The 19970-nt window shown below is 47.4% G+C and overlaps 1 protein-coding gene across 2 annotated transcripts in view; it reads left to right on the plus strand.

Annotated features, from left to right (window-relative positions):
* Positions 1-16327, plus strand: part of PLD1 (phospholipase D1) — a 63255-nt gene extending 46928 nt beyond the window's left edge. For both annotated transcript variants that reach the window (XM_051626308.1, XM_051626309.1), the window contains 8 exons: positions 2834-2944; positions 3676-3764; positions 6397-6510; positions 7895-7944; positions 8938-9072; positions 10101-10254; positions 10919-11033; positions 11578-16327. In XM_051626308.1, coding sequence (XP_051482268.1) covers positions 2834-2944; positions 3676-3764; positions 6397-6510; positions 7895-7944; positions 8938-9072; positions 10101-10254; positions 10919-11033; positions 11578-11802 — 993 coding nt within the window. In that variant the 3' untranslated portion in view covers positions 11803-16327. The remainder of the gene's footprint in view (positions 1-2833; positions 2945-3675; positions 3765-6396; positions 6511-7894; positions 7945-8937; positions 9073-10100; positions 10255-10918; positions 11034-11577) is intronic.
* The last annotated feature ends 3643 nt before the right edge of the window (positions 16328-19970 follow it).

Consider the following 19970-nt stretch of genomic DNA (forward strand, 5'->3'; position numbering starts at 1 on the left):
GGAGACCTCAGAGCACCTTCCAGTACCTGAAGGGGCTATGGGGAAGCTGGGGAGGGGCTTTTTACAAGGGCATGGAGTGATGAGGAGTAATGGTTTTAAACTGATAGAAGGGAGATTTAGGTTAGAAATTAGGAATAAATTCTTTCCTGGGAGGGTGGTGAAACACTGGCACAGGGTGCCTGGAGCAGCTGTGTATGCCCCATCCCTGGAAGTGTTCAAGGCCAGGTTGGATGGGGCTTGGAGCAACCTGGTCTAGTGTGGAAGCTGTCCCTTCCTGTGGCAGGAGGGTGGGACTGGATGATCTTTAAGGTCCCTGTGGGATGTAGCTGTGGGGAAGCTGGTGTGTGGAGGTTGCTGGGGTGCTGGCATGCAGAGGGGTGAAGAGAAAAGCAGGGAAGGGCAGAGGGATGATGTGCTGGAAAGGGGTGGTCCTTTGTGATGGTTCTGTTGCATCAGGTGTCACCCCTGGTTTGGAGTATACTTGTCTCCTGGCAGTAAAGTTGTCTTTCAAATGGAAGGACTTTGAGAGCTTTCAAGTTTCCCATTCCGAAAAGGACATTTATGCCTCATCACCAGTAGTTTCCACTATTGCTGCTGTAAATACGGGTGTGGAAGTTACTTTGTTCAGCTCAGGGCTCAGCAGCTTATCTTGAGAAGAGAAGCAGCTCTTTGAAGTGTGGGCAAAGTTAACTAGCAGAAAAAAAACCAACCAAACAAACAAAAAAAACCCAACCAAACAAAAAAACCCACAAAAAATAAAACACAAAAAACACCCCAATTAAATAGCCTGTACTTCATTGTACGCTAGGAAGCCACAGCCTGCAGCTTTCTGAAGGGCACTTCCAGACTGCATTTGCTGGAGGTCCCCAGTCCACAGACATGTGCTTTGTGGCCCCAGGTTTTCACCAGGGCAGGATAAGAGGCTGGGAAGGGGCAGAGGGAGGGCAGCTCATCCCCAGCTGTGCTGGTGAAGATAGGGGGGCTGCAAGCTCCTGCCCAGGCTGCAGCCTGAGCTGAGAGTACAGCAGAATTAGCCTTCTTTCTACTCAGAAAAGCTGTTTTTCTGTCCTTATTATTGCAAATGGTGGAATTTTGTTTTGGAGCTCCCTGATTCTTGGTGGGATTTCAGCAGAGCCCAGCATGGGGTGCCTGGGAGTGGTGCTGACTTTGCAAACCAGATGGGTGATTAAAACCCCAGGGGCACAGGCAGCATCTCCTTGTGGATGGGTATGCAAGCAAAGGGTGACTCTTTGGGAGCAGCAGAGGCTGTGATGGCCCTTGCATACAGGCTGGCTCCCTGGCTCAAGCATCCATGATCCTGATGTTCAGCTTGGGAGGCTGCAGAGCACTCCCTCCTGTTGGCCAAGTGAGCAGCCACGTAGGAGATCTGCAGGGTCTCTTCTTGGGGGACCTGTGGGAGAGGAATTCTGTCCAGGGGAAGGAAATGGCTTAGGAGTTGTGGGCTCCTGAACAGCAGTGCCCCTCAGTGCCATCTCTGAAGATGAACTGGAGACCAGAGGGTTGGTTTGGTTACATAATACAGCACCTGGACCAAAAGGCCAAATCCATATCTAGTAGTTGGGTAATTAGTTAGCCCTTGAAGGTCCTCAGCCATGCTATGGCCAGCAGCCTGCTTTGATGGTGGATGGTGATGACAAAGAGACAGCAGAGCTCAGACTATCGGAGGTGTCAGGGGGACAGGGAGAGTGACATGGAGCAAAGCAGAAGCTGGACACAGATTTAAAAGAAATCTGGGGGAGGTATTTCCGGGGAACAATTTGAGCTCTGAAAGAGATTAGGATTTTGCACATACTGACACATGTTTCACAGATCCTCAGCGTGTGGATCTTGCCCTGTGTTACTGGCCCCAAGTGCTGCTGTAATGGCTGTATGGAGATGTTTTAAGATTCTTGTTTCAAAGCTTTTGTCTTGACAGTGTTTAAAGATAAAGACTAATCATGACTAATTCTCTCCCCTGAGCACATGCTCTGCTAACACTGAATTAAAAACTACATTTCCATCTAGGAAAATGGCACTGGGGGCATAGCACCATTGCTTCCTTACTCAAAGTGGGAGATGCCAGGGCAGGAAGCTGTCTGCTGTGGGGCTTGTCCAGCCTGGCCAAGAGCATGATCAAAAGTTATTTCTCTTACTGGTCTGGCTCTCTTGCACAAAAGCTGCAGGAGGCAGGGGAGAGCATGCCCCGGGAATCTTGCAGTGTCTACTTTAAAAGTGGATTTCCAGTAAAAAAATAATAAAGAAGTGCAGGCTGCTGAGCTGTGATGAATTTTAAGAGTTGGATTGTCACAAATTGGAGGGCTTGTGCAAGAATTTGGCAGAAGAAGTAAATGACCTTGAGTGCTCAGGACAAAGGCATGACCTGCATTGTTGGACTGACTGTATAATTATGTACTGCCTGTTTGTGAGGAAAAATGCATTGCCCCAGCCTTAAAAAAGAGACCAGCCTTAAAAGGTGCTGGAGAGGAGATCACTGAATGTGCACGCCTAAAGCTTGGAAATGTAGGTTGTTTTAGAAGCAACTTATGATAAGACCTTGAACAAGACCTCTGTGCTGCTTCTATTGCATCTCGAGCTGCTTGGGTGAGAGGGGGCACTTAGTGTTTTTAACCGAAACATTACTAAGCATTAATACTATTTTTGAGTGTAGTTTCTCCTGACTCCAAATGCAGAATAACTGGTCACCGTTATACCTTATTTAGTGAAATCCTGGCGGGTGAATAGTGCCAGGAAGAGTGTTGCCTTTTCATTAATTCAGCTGCAGCTGAATGTTCTGATGGCACCAAGCTGAAGATGTTCATCTCTTGCTTTCCAGGTGATCCGTTCTGCTGCTGACTGGTCAGCTGGCATTAAATACCACGAGGAGTCCATCCACAACGCCTACGTCAGCGTGATAGAGAACAGCAAGCACTACATCTATATAGAAGTGAGTGGCAATGAGGAAAAGCAGTTAGGGTCGTGATGCTCTGGGCTGGGCTCGCAGCCATCAGGAGGGTAATTCTACTTCTTGAGGTTTGGTCTGAATTTTTTTTGTGAGTTTAGGCACTCATGGATAGTAATACAGCATCTGCTGGGAATTTTAGGGGCTGTTTCCATTTACTTCAGTGGTCTTTGGACCAGGCTGCTGGGTATCTACCATGACAGCCTGCTGACCATGACGTGGAAAAAAGTAGGCCTTTCCTTTATAAGCCTCTTGGTGAAATTGCCAGCAACTTTCATGGCCTGTGGAATAGTTTTTCTGTCTCCTCCATGGCTTTGCAGTGTCCCCTATGCGTGCTCAAACCTCTAACTCATAGGGCTGGTCTCGCATTCATACAGCCTTGAGCTGCAGGGCTCTCCTGTGTCAGAGTCATTGTCAGCACAGGCTGAATGGAGGTGCTTATTCTCTTTTTCTTCTCTTTAGCCTCTTGGTAAGTTGTTCTTTATGTGAACTGTCTAAGGAGTGTGAATAGTAAGGACTAATTCATTCCTTAAGCAAGCACAGACACACATCTCATTTAATAATAAAAAAGCCTCAACTCAAATGGCACACAAACCCGAGCAGTTATCTTTAGTTGCTCTTGGTCTGAAATAAAGCATGCAAATTTTTTTTTTTTTTTTTTTTTTTTGTTCATTGCTGGCAGTGTCTGACAGTAGCTCTGCTTGCTTTTCCTGCAGAACCAGTTTTTTATTAGCTGTGCTGATGACAAAGTTGTCTGGAACAAGATTGGTGATGCAATTGCTCAGAGGATTCTTAAAGCCCACAGGTAACCTGTTCTTATCAAGGCAATGAAAGTTTTCTGGGGCATTTATATGGTGTGGTGTAAAATAACATCTTAATGGATGCAACTGTACAAGAGCTTTTGCAGTGCAGAACCAATGTGGTCAAACATCCGCTTGCTTTTGCAGTAGAGAGACTCTTCAGTGGTTTCTTTGCAGCCAGAAAGTGATTTTCTAGACTTACCCTGATGCAAATGTGTTTTTAACTGTGGAACTTGTTTAAAAGCAAGTCCTTTATACTCGGGTTCATTGACACCTTTGATCCATAGCCAGTGAGTCCTGGACACCGTGGTGAGGCAAGTTAATGGGCAAGAAGGCTGAACTGGGATTTGTGGCTTAAATTATCTACAGGGAGGTTTGGCTTCAAATATGGGAAGCAAATGCATCTTGAGGACTTGACTGCAGGGTTCAACTACTGTTTGAACTTTTTCTGGTAAGTGCTGGAGGGTATTTGCAACTTACAGCCACTGCAAGGAGCCCTCCATGTTGGAGACACTCCTTTCACTTCAGCAGGCCCAGCCCTGTGCTAACATTAAAACCACGGGCAGTGCTTGTCTTTGCTTTGATCCTGGACAGCCTTGCTTGAGGTTGCTCCCCTGGAGTCTCTCTTTAAGATACATACATGTCATTGTTTAAGACTCTACCCTGCTGTGCAGGGGCTGCTTTCCCAGATGTGCTTGCTCTGGAGTGGCAGAAATTTCCCTCTTCTTAGCACTTGAGTCTTGGAAATTCCTACTTGGGTAAAGACAACCAACCAGAGACAGACACCAGGGTGCAGGCAGTATCTGCAGGGCCACAGGAGCTGCCATGGGACAGGCTTTTGTTTAGAGGCACAGTGGGAGGAGGAGCACTATTCAAACTGGGAGAGCATGGGAGTTATCTGCTGTGCCATTACTGATAGGGCAGAGTAACAGGGTGGAGTTGTGGTAATCTGTGAGCTGCAACACAGAGCCTAGTAATTGCAGTTAGCTAAGGGTGAAAGGTTGGGGTGGTTTTCTCACCCCGGGGTAAATGAGGTGTGGTGCCAGGGCTACTGGGAATGGCATTGCTGGCATTTGCATTGCAACCTTGAGGCTTGCAGGCAAGTGTGTCTGTCCAGTGTCCCCTTGGAAAGCCACTCTGGATTGCCATTCCTGCCTTTGGGAATGCATTTGGGCCATTATTGTGCCAGCTTAATGTCTGATTCCTGACTGAATCCAAGACTGAAATTTTGCATGCTCCAGAGCTCTTGGCATTGCCATAGATAAAAAGTAAATTCAGGCCTAAATGGTTTGTATCAAATGTTTGTGTTCCAAACTGCCCTGGGAAAACAGCGTAGGTGACACACAGATGTTTAATGGCAAATTAAAGTCTTCAGTTAAACTTAGACACTTCTCACTCTTCTAGACTAAATATTTTCTACTGATGTAGCTAATCATGTTCTTTTCTTGGTTTCTTCTTTTTTTCATGGGTGGCTCTTTAACTTGTTTAATAAACACTGGGCTTAGACAAACAAGCTGGTTTTTGGGGACTGTTTTTGTTGGTAGATCTTTTTCATGAAACAAACAAACTTCCTTTCAAAGTCTTTCACTGTGTACAGTAAGACCTCATTAGCTGCTTCTGAGGTCCTTGTCAGACTAAAGCTGGTTTCCTGTGCATAGCACAGCTATAAGGACGTGCTGCTTGAAATGTAAGAAATTCAGGTCCTCGCTATCCCCCTCCCAGCTCAGACGAGACCACAATTCTTCACTATTCCTGTGCCCCTAAATCCACAGGCACGACTTGCCCGAGGAAGGAGTAGTTGTAGCAAAACCTGCAGGCGGGCTCCTTTTCAGAGTGCTTCTGAAACGGTTTTGTCCTGATCCAAGTGTGTTTTGCCATCTAGTGGCAGCAGCCTTCAATGGAGCATCCTCCTCCCGGGGGCAGGGGACTGCCAGCACCCAGTGCAGAGCAGATGCATCTGGCTTTGGTCAGCAAAGGAAACCCAAAGGTGGGCTTTAAGCACAGCCCCAGGACGTGCCATGACAGTTGCTTTCGTTCTGAGTCAGATCGTGGTTAGAGTAGGGCTTTGTTTGGGGGAACTCTGGAACTGGGTTTTTGTGGGTTGTGAGGTATCAGTGAAATGCCTGCCTAGAATGATCAATGTTTTACTTGTGCCTGGAGCTTTTTCCACCTTTTGTGATGTTTCTGACCTCTGAAATCCAGGATGTAGTGGGAATGTCAGGTTAGATTTTAGTTTTCTGCCTGTGATAGCTCAGTGATCTTTGATCTGCCCTGCTAGGCAGTCATACACACCAGTCCGCACCAGTACCAGTGTGACTGGGCTATCAGGATGCTCAAACTTTTACAGTAGCAGACATAAAATAATTAACCTGTTATTGCACTTCAGTGAAACTGCGTTTCTTTAGTGGCTTTTGTTGAATCCTTCTCCTCCTGCAGGTCTGAGCACGTGCTGAAGTATCAATGACAGGTGATGGAGACCTGAAATTGGACTTCACGCTTTGCTCCCTTAAAACCTGTGTAGTCGCCTTGGATGGAAACCAAGTCTGTCAGCTCAGGGGAAAGTGAAACCAAAGGCACTCACCTGATACAAAGCTGTAACATTTTGCAGGCTGATGTTCTCCTTAACTATCCTTTCAGGGAAAACAAGCGTTTCCGAGTGTACGTGGTGATCCCTCTGCTGCCGGGGTTTGAAGGAGACATTTCGACCGGCGGGGGGAACGCACTGCAGGCCATAATGCACTTCAACTACAGGTGGGGACAGGGCTGCAGAGGATCTCCCAGGTCCCCCTGCCTGCTGCAGCAGTGCCCAAGACTTTGCCTGCTGACAGCCCAGCCTCACCCTGGGGGTCATCCATCTGAGCACAGTTGTTTGGAAAGGAGAGGAGAACTGCTTGTATCATTTTCACTCAGCACTTGAGCTCATTTATTTGCCAGCCTCGGGATTTGCATTAGGGGTGGGGTGGTGCTCGCTGGGCTGGGAGGTGTGGTGGGTGAAGCCCAGTGCTCTCTGTGGCAAAGTCACTGCCTCCACCCTGGGGTGAGCGCTCCTCCAATCCCCTACACAACTGCCCCATTCCTGATTCTCAGTTCTCCTTTTAGCTCGTCAAACCAGGACTCACCCCTGAGGTCTCTGCCCTCCTGATGGTCGTGTTCTCCTTTAGGCACTTGCTTTAGGTGGCTTTTCCTGCCGTTCCTCCCGGCAATGTCCCCCTCGCCACTGCAGCTGGGAGGGAGTGCACACCCTGTGGGCTCCTTAGCTGGGCTTTAACCCAAATCTGTCTTTCTGGCTGAGATTTTGCTCAGCTCTACCCCACGAAGGCAACGTCATCTTGCCCCAGTAATGTTGTTCCTCTGCTCCAGGTTGGATGTTTTTGAAGGCACTTGCAACACAGCCAGTCTCATGGGAAGGACTTAGACACAGTGGTGCTGGGTAGCCCTGCAGTGCAAACGGGGTGTAGAGAAAGGCAAAATGGCCCCAAGGCATGGTGATTTTACTGGAAACCTGCTGTGTTATGGTATGACCAGGGCACAGTTGGTTTGCAGAGACCACTGCTACTCTGGTGTGAAATTTCTGTCTGCTGTAGTTCTACCACATAAGGACAAGTAGGGCAGGAGATGCAAGCAGAGGAAAAGCAGCATGTCTCCCTAACAAGTTCCTTCTGCCCAAGCTTCCTTCTGCAAGGGCAACCCTAGGTCTTGAGAAATTGCCCACGTGTTGGTTTATTTGACATAATGAGGTGTCAGCTGTGGCTTTTCCAGCCCAGCTATAATCACACCAACTCCCTGACCTGGTGTTCTGCACATGTTGCTTTTTTTCTTGGGGGGATTTTATGTCCAGACCTGTAGCACAGATGGTAGCAGCCCTGTTTGTAACATGTTTCTCATAATTGTGGTGTGCTCTAGAAGGCAAAAATGCTTCTCAGCTCCTACATGACTGATATGAGCTCCTTTAGGAAATGAGCAGTCCTTGCTATAACAACAGTTGTTTGGGAAAAAATGTGTGCACTGTTTCTTCTGCTTGCATGGGGTATTTAAAAGGCATCTGTGTTTGCAATTTACCTCACCCAGTTCTGCTTCAGCATATGCTGTTGCCTCCAGTCACAGAGGTGCTGATAGTTGCCTACCTTCTTTCCAGGACCATGTGCCGAGGAGAAAACTCAATCCTGGGCCAGCTGAAGGAAGAGGGTAAGAGCTTTCTTCTTCTCCTCTGTTGCTTAGTCTTGGGATGCTGCTGCTCAGTGGATTCATCTGTAAGACATAAATCAGATTCTCCAGCTTCTTGCTGTAGCTGAGGGGTTCAGATGTGGACTGGGGCATCTCACAGCAACCTGGGCTGGTGGGCGACCTCCTCCTCTGCTGTCATCCTGTGGTGAGGTCTGTCAGGTCACGCGAGCCGTGGCCAGTTGTCAGACTTTGCACTTGGATGCAGCCCTGATCCGGAGGAGGGGAGGACCCCAGGGAGGAGCACAGCATGGTTGCAGCTGCTCAGGATTGTGTTATTTGGAAAATGTCCTGAGCAGGGTCATGCTTCTGGGAGCAATGAGCCCTTAGCCTTCCCCATGAATCCCACCCTGGGTTTGTTTCTGGTGGTTGTTGAACACCAGAAAACCCTGCCTTAGCAGGGTTTCTGAGTTGTTTCCTCACTGTGAGGATCCTGCTTGAACTTGCTCTGCTGGGAATTGGTGCACCATGAAAATCCATGGATTGTAAACACCAGAGGTGTATGTAATGCCTCATTCATTACAGGTCTTGGTGTAAACCTGAACTGCAGACAAGTTTGTCAGGACAAATTTTCCATACTGTGCGTGGACAAAACACCTGCTTCCAGCCTCCTTTCTGCAGGATCTGCAGAAGAACAGTCGCCTAGTCCAGTTCTTTTAAGATGCTCTTATCAGTTGTGAGGGCTTGTGTGCTGTGTTAGAGAGATTTGAGCCATTTCTCACCAAAGTGGATGTATCTGAGCAGGCAGCAGATCAGAGCAGCACAGAGAGCCCACAGGCAGTTTTTCAAATTTATTTTTAAGGAAACTTATTTCCATTATCTGTTTGCTTATAATTTTTTTTAAAGAAGTCAAAAGTGACCTGTTATTCCTGTGGGTCTTTATATAGAGGGTATTTCCTCTTTCTACTCCCTTCCACCTCATTCACCCCATCGGTTTTGTTATCTTTCAATTTTCAGTTGGAGATAAGTGGATAAACTACATATCGTTCTGTGGACTTCGAACATATGCAGAGTTGGAAGGAAAACTAGTCACGGAGCTCATCTATGTTCACAGCAAACTGCTGATTGCTGATGACAACACAGTTATAATTGGTGAGCCAGGGGCTTGCGGGTGGGGTTTGGACCACTTGGTTATATCTGAATTAGTCTCTTGGCTCCTCTGCCCTGTGCTCAGTGCAGGCTGTGGGGCTGTGTGCTTTTCTGTGTTGTGATTTCTTCCTTGTGAAATATTTTGCTGTTTAACAACAACAAAAACAAACCCCAATCAAACCCCAAAACTCATCAATTCATCAGGAGCTAGGCAGGAGGGAGGAAGGGACGTGGAAGGCTGTCATTTAATTTGTTTTTCTAAAATGGTTTTAAATCTCTGTGTAACAGTGAAGAGAATCCCAGTGCAGGGAATATTGTCCATCTGTCTTGTATCAAACTCTGCTCTAGCAGGAAGACTTGTGAGACTTGTCATCTGTTCCTTAAAGAACAGAATGTGCCGTAAAATTTGGAACGTTTGGGAAATGTGTCATTTATCAGCTCCATTTCCTAAGAATGGGGAAGTATGGTATAATGAGTAATAGATATTTCATCCATTTCTTTTACCGTATTTATTATTAGACCACAAAGCAAAGAGAAGACCTTGGCCTCAGCATTCTACGTTGCAGCAGAAAATCAGAATTTTTGCCTGTGTCTTTAAAGAAACCCTTTTTCGTATATCAGTAATAAAAACTTTGGCAAAGAATAACTTAATACCAGATTCTGCAAGACTCAAAGTACTCCCCTCCTTCAAACCAGTGGTTCAGCCCATAGTCTCAGGTGGCCTGTGGTTTGGTTTGCTTCTCTGTTCCACTCTCAGGGTCAGATCCCATCTCTGGTACCCAGAGCAGCCCAGAGGTGGGTTTATTATTACAGCAGGAGCAGTGTTGTTGCAACTGTGATGGTCTGGGGACCTGAGACAGCTCTTAATGTCTGTTTTCTCCACGTATAAACCTGAGGATGGATTTTTATAAAGCATGTGCATCTGTGCTGGCTGGTGAGGGGATGGAAGCCAGTGTCATCCCTCACCAGGGGGTGATGGAGGGTGCACAGGAGGGGGCTCATGGCCGGTGCTTTGTTTTCCCCCTCTCCAGGCTCTGCCAACATCAACGACCGCAGCATGTTGGGGAAGCGGGACAGCGAGATGGCCATCATCGTGCAGGACACTGAGACAGTCCCCTCGGTGATGGACGGGGAGGATTACAGTGCTGGGAAGTTTGCCCAGTCCCTCCGGCTGCGGTGCTTCAGGTGGGGTGTGCGGGGCCGGCAGAGCACAGGGTGCAGGCAGGGATGCAGGCAGGGATGCAGGCAGGGATGCAGGCAGGGATGCAGGCAGGGCTGACCCCTGCCTGTCACCTTCCAAACCAACAGGGCTGCTGCTGCCTGCTCAGGTTCAGTATCACCTGGCCTGGATTTAGCCCAGAGTTTTGCTGCTGTTTTGTTGGTGTTAACCTTTCTCAAAGCCCTCCTGTCCTCAGCTCGGCAGCTTGGCTTACAAATTGTTCTGCTCCAGGATTTTGTGAGGAGAGCTCATAAACAAGACAGTGATATTTTGCCTCCAGATCCTGTTTTCACACTATCTCAGTTTTGGGTGGCAGTGTCTCTTTCTAATGAAAGTTTTCTCACTTGGAGCAGCCATCTGGCCCACAACACATTGTTTTATTAAAACCTTTTTCTTTTTTGCCATCAAATTTCCCATCTGGACAGTTACTGCACAGGGGAGAAAAAAGGAGAGTATCAGGCAGCGTTAAGGCTGACAGACTATTGCAGGGAATGGGACCAGGAGGGTGCTGGGAGCACACAGAGTTTGGGATGTCCCAAGGAAACTTTTCCTCCCCTGGCATTTCTTAAGAGGGTGTGTGTGTGTGGTGCTATAGCCTCCATGAGCATCGATCCTTTTGTGTCTTCTCAGGGTTGTCCTTGGTGGCTCTGATCTCAACCCAGAACACCAGGATCCTGTCTGTGACAAATTCTTCAAGGAGGTGTGGATTTCTACAGCAGCTCGCAATGCCACCATCTTCGATAAGGTGAGGAACATGGTGCCTTTCCCCTCCCTCCTTCCCAGGGGGCAGCAGGAGATACCGATGGCAGAAGCAGCGCAGGGAGGGAAGGGACAGGAAGTCCAGGTCCTGGGGTCAGTCAGAGATACTTTGGAGGAATGAGTAGTGTTGGTTGCAAGAGCTGTGAATAAGAAACTGGAGTTTGTACCACCCAGGAAGACAAAAGTTCTGATTTCTCCTTTCATTTCTATCAGCTGTAGCTCGAGTGAATGGCTGTGGTGTACTTACTACATCTACTTGGCCATAGCGTAACTGGAGTAGAAGCAAATTTTACTTCTGGTTTCTAAGGAGCTTTTTGTAATGATCAGGAGAAGCCCTGAGCTTCCCTGCTACCTTCTCCAGCCGTATCACAGATAGGCACATACCTCTGCTCTCCTCATTCTCCAGGCTGTTAATTAACTCCCTCCCATCCTGGGGAGTTTGTATGAGAGATGTTGGTCTTTCTCAGGAACTCTCCATTGCAGTGTTTTCCCCACACTGACGTACCACTTCTTCTTTCTCTTTTGATCAGGTTTTTCGATGCCTTCCCAGTGACGAGGTGAATAATTTAACCCAACTGCGTGATTTTATCAACAAGCCCAAATTAGCGAGTGATGATCCTGCAAAAGCAGCAGAAGAATTAAAAAAGATTCGTGGGTTTTTAGTACAATTCCCCTTTCGTTTTCTGGAGGAAGAATACTTGCTTCCCTCCGTTGGAACAAAGGAGTCCATGGTACCCATGGAGGTTTGGACTTAAGAATATACAGACTGCTTTGCATTTTAAAGTCTGGGACTCTAGAGACAAGCTGATGAATGATATGGGATTTCAGAAAGCTTTTTTATTACTAAGGAAGGTGGAAAGTATCTCTACCAAGCTCATGTGCCTTCTTAAGGATTTTGGTGGAGGAACTTGAAGCAAATTGACACTAGCAAAAGAGAGGAGTGGAAAGACTTGGAAATTACGGCAAACAAGAAGTTTATCCTCTGTGGAGTTACTTCTTAAGATGTTCTTGGCACCTAAAGGATGCGGGCCACTTCCTAGGATAGTAAACAAATCCCAGTTGATGTTGTAACTACTGCCAGCTGTGTACCGTGGTTGCATAAGTACCGTGATCGTGCTGTGGCTGTGCAGGAGCCATGCGCTGTGTGTGCTTTCTCAGGCTTTTGGATATCTGCCCCCTGGCTGGCTGGAGTCCCCCCATCTCACCCCTCCTGACACTGTCAGGAAGTGCTGCTTGGTGCTGCCTCAGGCTGTCCTACCATCACAGCTTGCCAGGTGTTGGTGTTGCACTTCTTAAATGGCAACGGACTAACAGTCTTGTACCAGAATCAACACTTTGGTCTCTTCTCCCCGCTATGGGAATAAAACCCTTGTTTCTACCACAACTAGAACAATCAGCAGTCCTCATGCACAGCGTGGTACTGCCATGTATGAAAGGTAGACCTTTCTTCCCATCCCTTTCCTCCTTATTTTAAAGGGAAAGCCCATTCAGCTAGAGCTGAAGCCATGCTCGAACTGAGCTGAGATGTTGCTTTGTGGATGGGGTGAATGCAAGGGGGGAAGGGAGCAGTTAGCAAAGCCTTGTCTCTGGTCGACTTTGCTATTAGACCAGCCACAATCTTGAACTCAGTCATGCAGGACATGTCTTCCCAAGCACAAGTAAGACCCAACATGCCTTGTCTTGTTTTTCCTTTTGTAGGACAGCTTCCAAAGCTATTTTGCATCTCACTGTGCAGCAGAGCAGCAATTCTATTCAGCATCCCTGGGCAAAACACTATTGCTCCTGGGTCAGGACCTCGCGTGGTGGGTCCTGTCCTGGGTCTTTCCTCCATCCTGCAATGAACTGTGTCTCCTGATTTCATGTCCAGCTGCAGTCCCAGGAGGGGTCCTTCCCAGGCAAGCAGCAAAGTGTCAAAACACTAAGAGAAATACTTAACGAGAACTGGATGTGGAGAAGTGGGAGGCTGAGCTCTGTTGCCACTGTGTCCGGGGTGGATGTCTTCACTAGCTGGGTTTAACCCTGGGCCCAACTCTACTTAGTCAAAAGACATGGAGAACTGGTATTTACTTCAGTTCACAAGCAAGTTTCTTTATTCCTTTTTGGTTTTTTGCCTCTTCCAACAGTCTCACTTCTTTTTAACTGGCAAAGAATCACACTGGCTGCCTGGCTGTCCCCAGGACACAGCTGGCACCACATTTTAGCTGATTGTCCTCTGTGTTTTCAGGCCTGTAAACAGGCATCAGGTAATTCTGTACCTGCTGCCTCACCCAAGCAAGTGACATCCCCAGACATTCCTGCAGGGCAGCCTCAGTCTCAGCCCCTTCCTGTGTGTTCCACTGTTCTACTGGTGTTTTGCAGGTGCAGTTGCCAATTGCCCTCCATTCTGGTTGCTGGGTCTGTGGCCTGGTTAGCCTGTTGGAAGGGCACAGGCAGCATTTTATGTGATGATCTTTGGTCCAGGGGTCCAAAGATCTTCGATGGTTTTAGCTGGCATGCTGTAACCAGACAAGTATGTTCCTTTGGTTATTTTTTTTTCCCCTTAAATAATAGACCTGGGGTCTCACCCCCTGCAGAGCCAGAGCAATATGTCCTGACCATTTGCAGTCAAGAAAGATCAAAGCTGCCTTGTTATTTCATGTCAGTGCTTGTTCAGAGTTTTTATCTTCTGATACATTTTTAGCTGTTTTAGTTTGAACAAAGCTGCTAACTTTAAACAATTACAGCCTGTCAGAGAATCATTGTAAGTCACACAGATCTGTATTCATGGCTGAAAAAGAAGCATCCAACCCCGCCACCCATACACGTGAACCTTGAAGAAGTTCAAGACTCCTGTCACCTTCCAAGTGCTCTTATTGTCCCCGTCCTCATATTAGCGAAGATTTTTGTAATTGTTAAATTAGCCTTATAATGTCTTTTAAGGTGGTAGGTAGCTAATTACTGGGCCTTCATCACTCCAGTGATAAGTCCCCTCTGCCAGACTGTTTTGGGGAAAAACCACCTGGGTTCTGCAACACTCAGCCCACCAGATGATGGCTGCTGGTCTTAAGCAACACAGCAGAGCCACAGAGCAGATTTAATTGATTCTGTATGAAAAGGTGCTAATTAAGAAGGTATTTTGTTATTAAAGTAACAGATCAGCCTCACATTGACTCTGACTGGGAGGACGTTGCTCTTGCTGGGAGCAGAGGAGCTGTGCTGAGCATTCCTTCCCTGTGTTGGTGCTAAATTCCTCATACCAGGAATTTAGTAACGTTCAAACACAAGCAAGGTTGGAAGGCAGCCTTGGTGCAGAGCAGAGAGCCCTGCATCCCTGGGGGCTTGTGGGGACACTGAACGCCCCCATGGATGTGGCACAGATGACAGGGCTGGATCTGTTTCTAGTGAAGACAACTCTTGTCGGCATCCACGGGCTGTGCTGTTCAGAGCTGCCTGCTTGGGTCCTGTCAGCTGGGGGTTTATTTCTTATATTAAGAAGCCTGTGAGGTTGAACAGCTTTAGCGAGTTAATTTCTGCACCTAAACAATCACTACTGCTTAGTCCTTAATACCAGCATGGTTTGTTTTTAATACCTTCAAACTGGAGAGGATCACTTGCAAATATCTAGTACTGTAACAAGTGATGTGGATTCGAGCACTAGCAAACCCAGAAACAGGAACTGTTTCTTTTGTTTGGTAGAACTATAGGAAATTAGAACTTCTGCCAGGCTCAGAATTTATTTTGTAGTTCAACCTGAGTATAACACTTTTTTTTTCCTCTTTAATTTATTTGTAACAAATACCACTTTGAGAACTCATATTCCTTACCATATCTTTTTAATACTCTGATATTTTAAAGTATGTGTTTTGTTGTATAGATGTTGGACTGGATAAATGTTTCCTTGTAAAGTTAATGCATGGTTCAAAAAATGAGGGATAAAATTTCATAACATGTAAGAACTTTACTAAAAAACAATTTGTAGGAGAACTACTCCACAGCAGATGCAAAGTGCTCAGCTCAGTTTCTGGTCTCTTGGTCTCAGTTTGTTGCCTCACTTGATGTGAACTTTGCTGGATTCAACCCCAAACACTCCATTTTCCTTTCTTTTGATCAGCTTTCACATGATGTTGCAATCCTGGTGCTGTGCCCAGGGGAGCCCTTGGTGTAGGTTTTGCCTGGCTGGGACCCTGGCATTAATAATTTACAATATCTTGATTCCTTTCAAGGAAATATCCATGTACAATCAGATGTGGTCTGCTACTGTTATTTCAGGGTAACAAGTCTTTTGTGCAGTTGTAGTTGGGATGGCCAGGGGGTTGTCATCTGTGCACAGCAGCTGCATTTGTGGGGATGTGGAAATAAGTCTGAATGGTCCTTTAGGTTAATGCCACTTCCTTCTCCTGCCAAATGTAAAGGCCCAAATCCACACTGATCTAAACTGATACATCCCCATCAGCTGCAGAGCTGCTGCTCTTGTTTTCTGGCAGAGGGACTTGATCTGTAGGATGCAGTGGTGGCCAAGGTGGAGAAAGCAAGTGGTCTCCAGACCAGGCATATGGGTAAAGGTTGGCATCTCTTGGGTGGCCCACAAGAGATTAATCCATTTTGTGGCACTTATTTTGTAAATTGTCTCAAATAATCAATCCCTCCTGTAGGGCTGAGCTCTTGCTGAAACCAGGAGCTTTGCAGAATCAAGTTTAAAACTCTGAGCACAATGCTGTGGCCTTGAATCAAGTCAAGCATGCAAAACAAAGGTGTATCAAAGTGGAACAGACCCACAAACCGTACATCAACCACTGAATGCAATGATCCTCTTGGGGGTTCTCTTTTTTTTTTTTTAATTCTTATTTTGTATTTTATTCCTCTGCCTGCTCTCTTGTTGTGTTTTCCAGTATTTGTGATTATGCTCTTTTTAACCTCCCAGTGTGGTTTCATAAAAATCTCCTCCATGTAGATAATTCCAGTTTACCTCTTTCCTGACACTTGGGAAATGAGAAAGTGTTGAAAGTCACAGTTCTGAGAATGCTGGGTTTGGGTTGTGTTTGGTTTTTTTCCAAATGGTGTTGCTAGCTAAACTGATCAACAAAAGGAGAGCTTCCACTTCGGGTGTGAGGGCAGGTCTCTGTGTGTCTCTACCTTCCAACCGTGCAGTTGTGAAACTGAATATCCCTTCTGTGAAGGCTGCTGGAACTGAGTTTTGTACCCTTGTTTCTGCTACCGATCGCTTCCTTTTCCACTACATTTGTATCCGGTAAATGAATGTGTATTAATGGACTGAAAATACAGCTGATCATCCTGTTGAAATGTTTGGTCTTGTTTCTGCTTGTTTTGGGGACTGTGGCCACATGCTCCTTGTGTGCTGAATTCTGCCCTGGCCTTTCACTGGCAGTGCTGCCCCAGCAGCAGAGACGTGATGGGAAAAGGCCCAGAATGGCAATAAAAATGGCTAGACTTGAATCATTTGGGTTTTCCTGGGAGAGAGAAAGTCCTACATTGAAACTGTGTAGAAAGGGAAAATTTGACTTCTTAAGTAGATTTTAAAATCCTATTTTAAAGGAGTTTTAATAATCCAAAAGTATTATGAAATGCACAGACAAAAATGGTCTGTCTCCAAAACAGAATTAACTTGCCACTGTCCCTTTTCATGTTCAGTAAATGAAATTCAGTGTGAAGAGAGGAAAAAGCAGATGATTGTTGTCCTCCAGGGGGAGAAGAGATGAATAAAGCATCAGTGGCATTTCAAAGCTCTCGTACAAACTGAAAACATATAAACTTCTCTGTTTCTTAGGTTTCATCTCCTTCCTCAAATGCCAAAGGGCTCTCTGCATCTTCAGAACTTCCAAATCCAGCCTGTGTGCTTGATAAACACAATAGCCCAAGATAACAGGGCTTTGGGGTAGGGGGGGTATCGATGACTGAACCCCTCAACTCCTGCTGCCACTCTGGCATCTCACAGCTGATTACAGGCTGGCTGCAGCAGGCTGAGGAGGTCTCACAAGCAGGGCTAAGGGGCAGCAGGAGCCAGGGGCAGAGCTGGCAGGGGTGGAGGGGCTGGCTGGCAGCAGGAGCCAGGAGGGCAGCACAGGGCACCGCCAGCTCCAGCTGGCATCACTTGGTGCCTGTGCTAGCAGCGCCAGGGAGCCGTGTTATCTCCACGCAAGCTTATCTCACTGTGAAATACTGTAAAATTAGAAGCTGTCCTGAATCTGGAGAGTTTAGGGATCGATTTGTAGGAAGGATCCTGTTCCTACGTGATGTAAGAGCCCAGCTTGAGGGCACTGCTGCTGCTTTTGCTGTTTCCCTCTCCTAGACATAGGCACACGACGCTTTCACTGGCCAGAACTTCCTCCGCATCCATCAGCCTGTTAAGAAAAGTGAAGGCCAGCTGAGGGGCTGGAGCTGGCACAAGCTGTGCAGGGGAGGCAGGAATGTGCTGCCTCTGGTGAGGGCAATGGCAAAACTCCCCCTGACTTTCCTTCAGCTAAAGTGTTTGCTCGATTAATGACTTGTAAAGCCTCTAATCTGATGGCTCCTTGCTGAGCTGAAATGCAGCCCACGCGTACCCTGAACACAAAGTGCAATTGCTAGCGTGTTTCATAGACCTGTTCTTTCCAGGATGGATTTCTCCAGCCATTCTTGTACTGAGGCTATTCCTGCCTTCTCTCACAGGTCAGCTGCTCCATCACTGATGTTTCCACAGGCATCCTGTGCTGGAGGCTGAAGAAATCCTCTCCTCCACCCCAGCACCAAGCACATCTGCTCTTTGGGGCTTCATTAGCCATGAATTTACGCACTGATCTCTCAAAGTGTCAGCTCTTTAATTAGTGCCAGCCTTTTGCATGTATGAAATTACTGATACTGTTTAGTTATTTTTTGTAGAGGAGGAAAGTAGGGAAGAAAGAAAGAAAAGGTTTTGTGAGATGGGTCTAACAACACATGAAGAAACAGGTTTCTTCTCACTGCTAAAAATCAATCTGTTTTAGTTTCTCTACAATTGTGCCAGCTCTTCAGATTTTCAAGGACTTCTCTGAAGCACTGATGCAGTGGAGCAAAGGTTTTAAGAGCTTGAATCAAAACAGCACCGTGAGTGAAATGGTCAATTGTTTTAATTGGAAAAATTAAAAGTGACATTTTCAAAATTGGTTCCACTGCTTTGATTGATTATGCAGAATATTTAGCTCAAAATGATTGTGGCAAGATTTTCTACTGAGGCTTGTGGCTGGGATGGAAATTAACTTGGAGAAAGAAAGGGGGAGGAGGGAGTTCTTGAAAAATAAACTATCCTGCAAAGGGAACTGTTTATACCCAGAATCAGTGATGAATAATCTCTTCATATTCAGCCTGATCTGGATAATTAAACATCCTGTGAGTTCCTATTTGAGGACAAAGGTGACAAGGCCAGGGAGACAGTGTTATCATGGCTTCACAGGTCTGTGTTATCTGGAGGTGACTGGTACCCAACAGAAACATGGGAGCTGTCTACACGCTGCTCAGGAGCTTTGTGGTGTGCTGCTGAGGGCCTGTCTGTATGGTGCATCCCTGCTGTGAAATCTGCCCTGGGCCAAGGGCTGTGCATTTAACAGGGCACAGGAGTTCTGGAATCCTGCTAGAAGTCACCCATGGGGGTGGGATGCTGAAGGTGCTGTGGGCACAAGAGAAATTCAGGTAAGAGCTGGGCCCATGTCTTCAGCTGGAGAACCCACCAAGGACCCACCAGGACCAAGCTATGCAATGGTTGCACCAGGGCTTTGGCACCCCTGGCTGCACCATGCTGTCCAGGCAGATGCCATCCCACCACCTTGGTCTTCAGCTTCTCTTATCTTCACAGATAGCACAGACCAGCACAGACCAGCACAGTACAGCAGTTGGAGGCTATCTGGCCTCAGATGTCTTGTCCTCTAAATGGCATATCCCAGGTGAACCCCATTTATCTGTGCATTGACCAGCACATGCTGACTGGAAAGAGTATAGCAGATACTGGTAGCAGAATTACATTGTCTGCATGTAACCCGTGGTTTTAATTACATGTAGGAATTTAAGCTGTTTCCTGGGGTTACACTAAAATGTGGTTTCACCAATAGGTCACTTTTGGATAACACTCAACCTAACTCCTTTTTCACCTGCCTTAGCTGGAGGAGAGCAATTCCTCCATGGAGGTGAGCACAGGGATGCTGGGCTGAAAGGAGCTGCTGCCTCTGACCCTCTGGAACCACATGATGGGAGTGAAATGTCCACCTCTGCAGCTGCTAGGACTTGGCTTCTAATTTGGGTTAAAGCTGCCATCAAGATGACAGTGGCTGCAGCTGGGGATACTCTGGGGACCTGGAGCCCTACAAGGTAGGCACTGGGAGGACTTCTCCCTGGGTGCTGCTCCATGGCTTGGCAGAGGGCCCTTGCTCTACCCTCTCCATTCCAGCTCCTGCCCATAGCACTGCCCATCTCCATCCCCTCCAGCACCGGGAGGGACAAGCCGGACGCCTGACGCCTCCCGGCAGAGACACACAGGGCTCAGCAGCGATGTGTCCCCAAGACGGGATGGTGCATCGCAATGGCCTGAGAAACCACTGCTGGCGGGAGAGAGATGCTTTTCGACGTACCCAAATCCTCCCTGAAAGCCAGGGCTGGGTGGCTGCGGTCCTCTAGAGGGTGCTGCGGGCTCAACCTGCTCACCCAGGAGAAAGATGGGTGACTGCTTCTGCAAGCCCTGCTCCGGGGTGCCTGGTCCTGCAGGACCCTACGGCTACAGCTATGCGGGACCGGGAAGCTGCAGCACGTAACCCCACTCGTGTCCATCCTCCACCATGCCCTGACTCCCGTGGGAACTTCTCCCAGAGGGATGTGAACCCCCTGGGCTGCACCCCCACGTTCAGCCTCACTGGCTGCACCAAAGCCAGGCTGCTGTGGGGGCTGGCAGGTTTGTGCTCTCCCCTTTCCTCCCATCATGGTC

This window comes from Apus apus, chromosome 8 (assembly GCF_020740795.1).
Source record: "Apus apus isolate bApuApu2 chromosome 8, bApuApu2.pri.cur, whole genome shotgun sequence".
NCBI lineage: Eukaryota > Metazoa > Chordata > Aves > Apodiformes > Apodidae > Apus > Apus apus.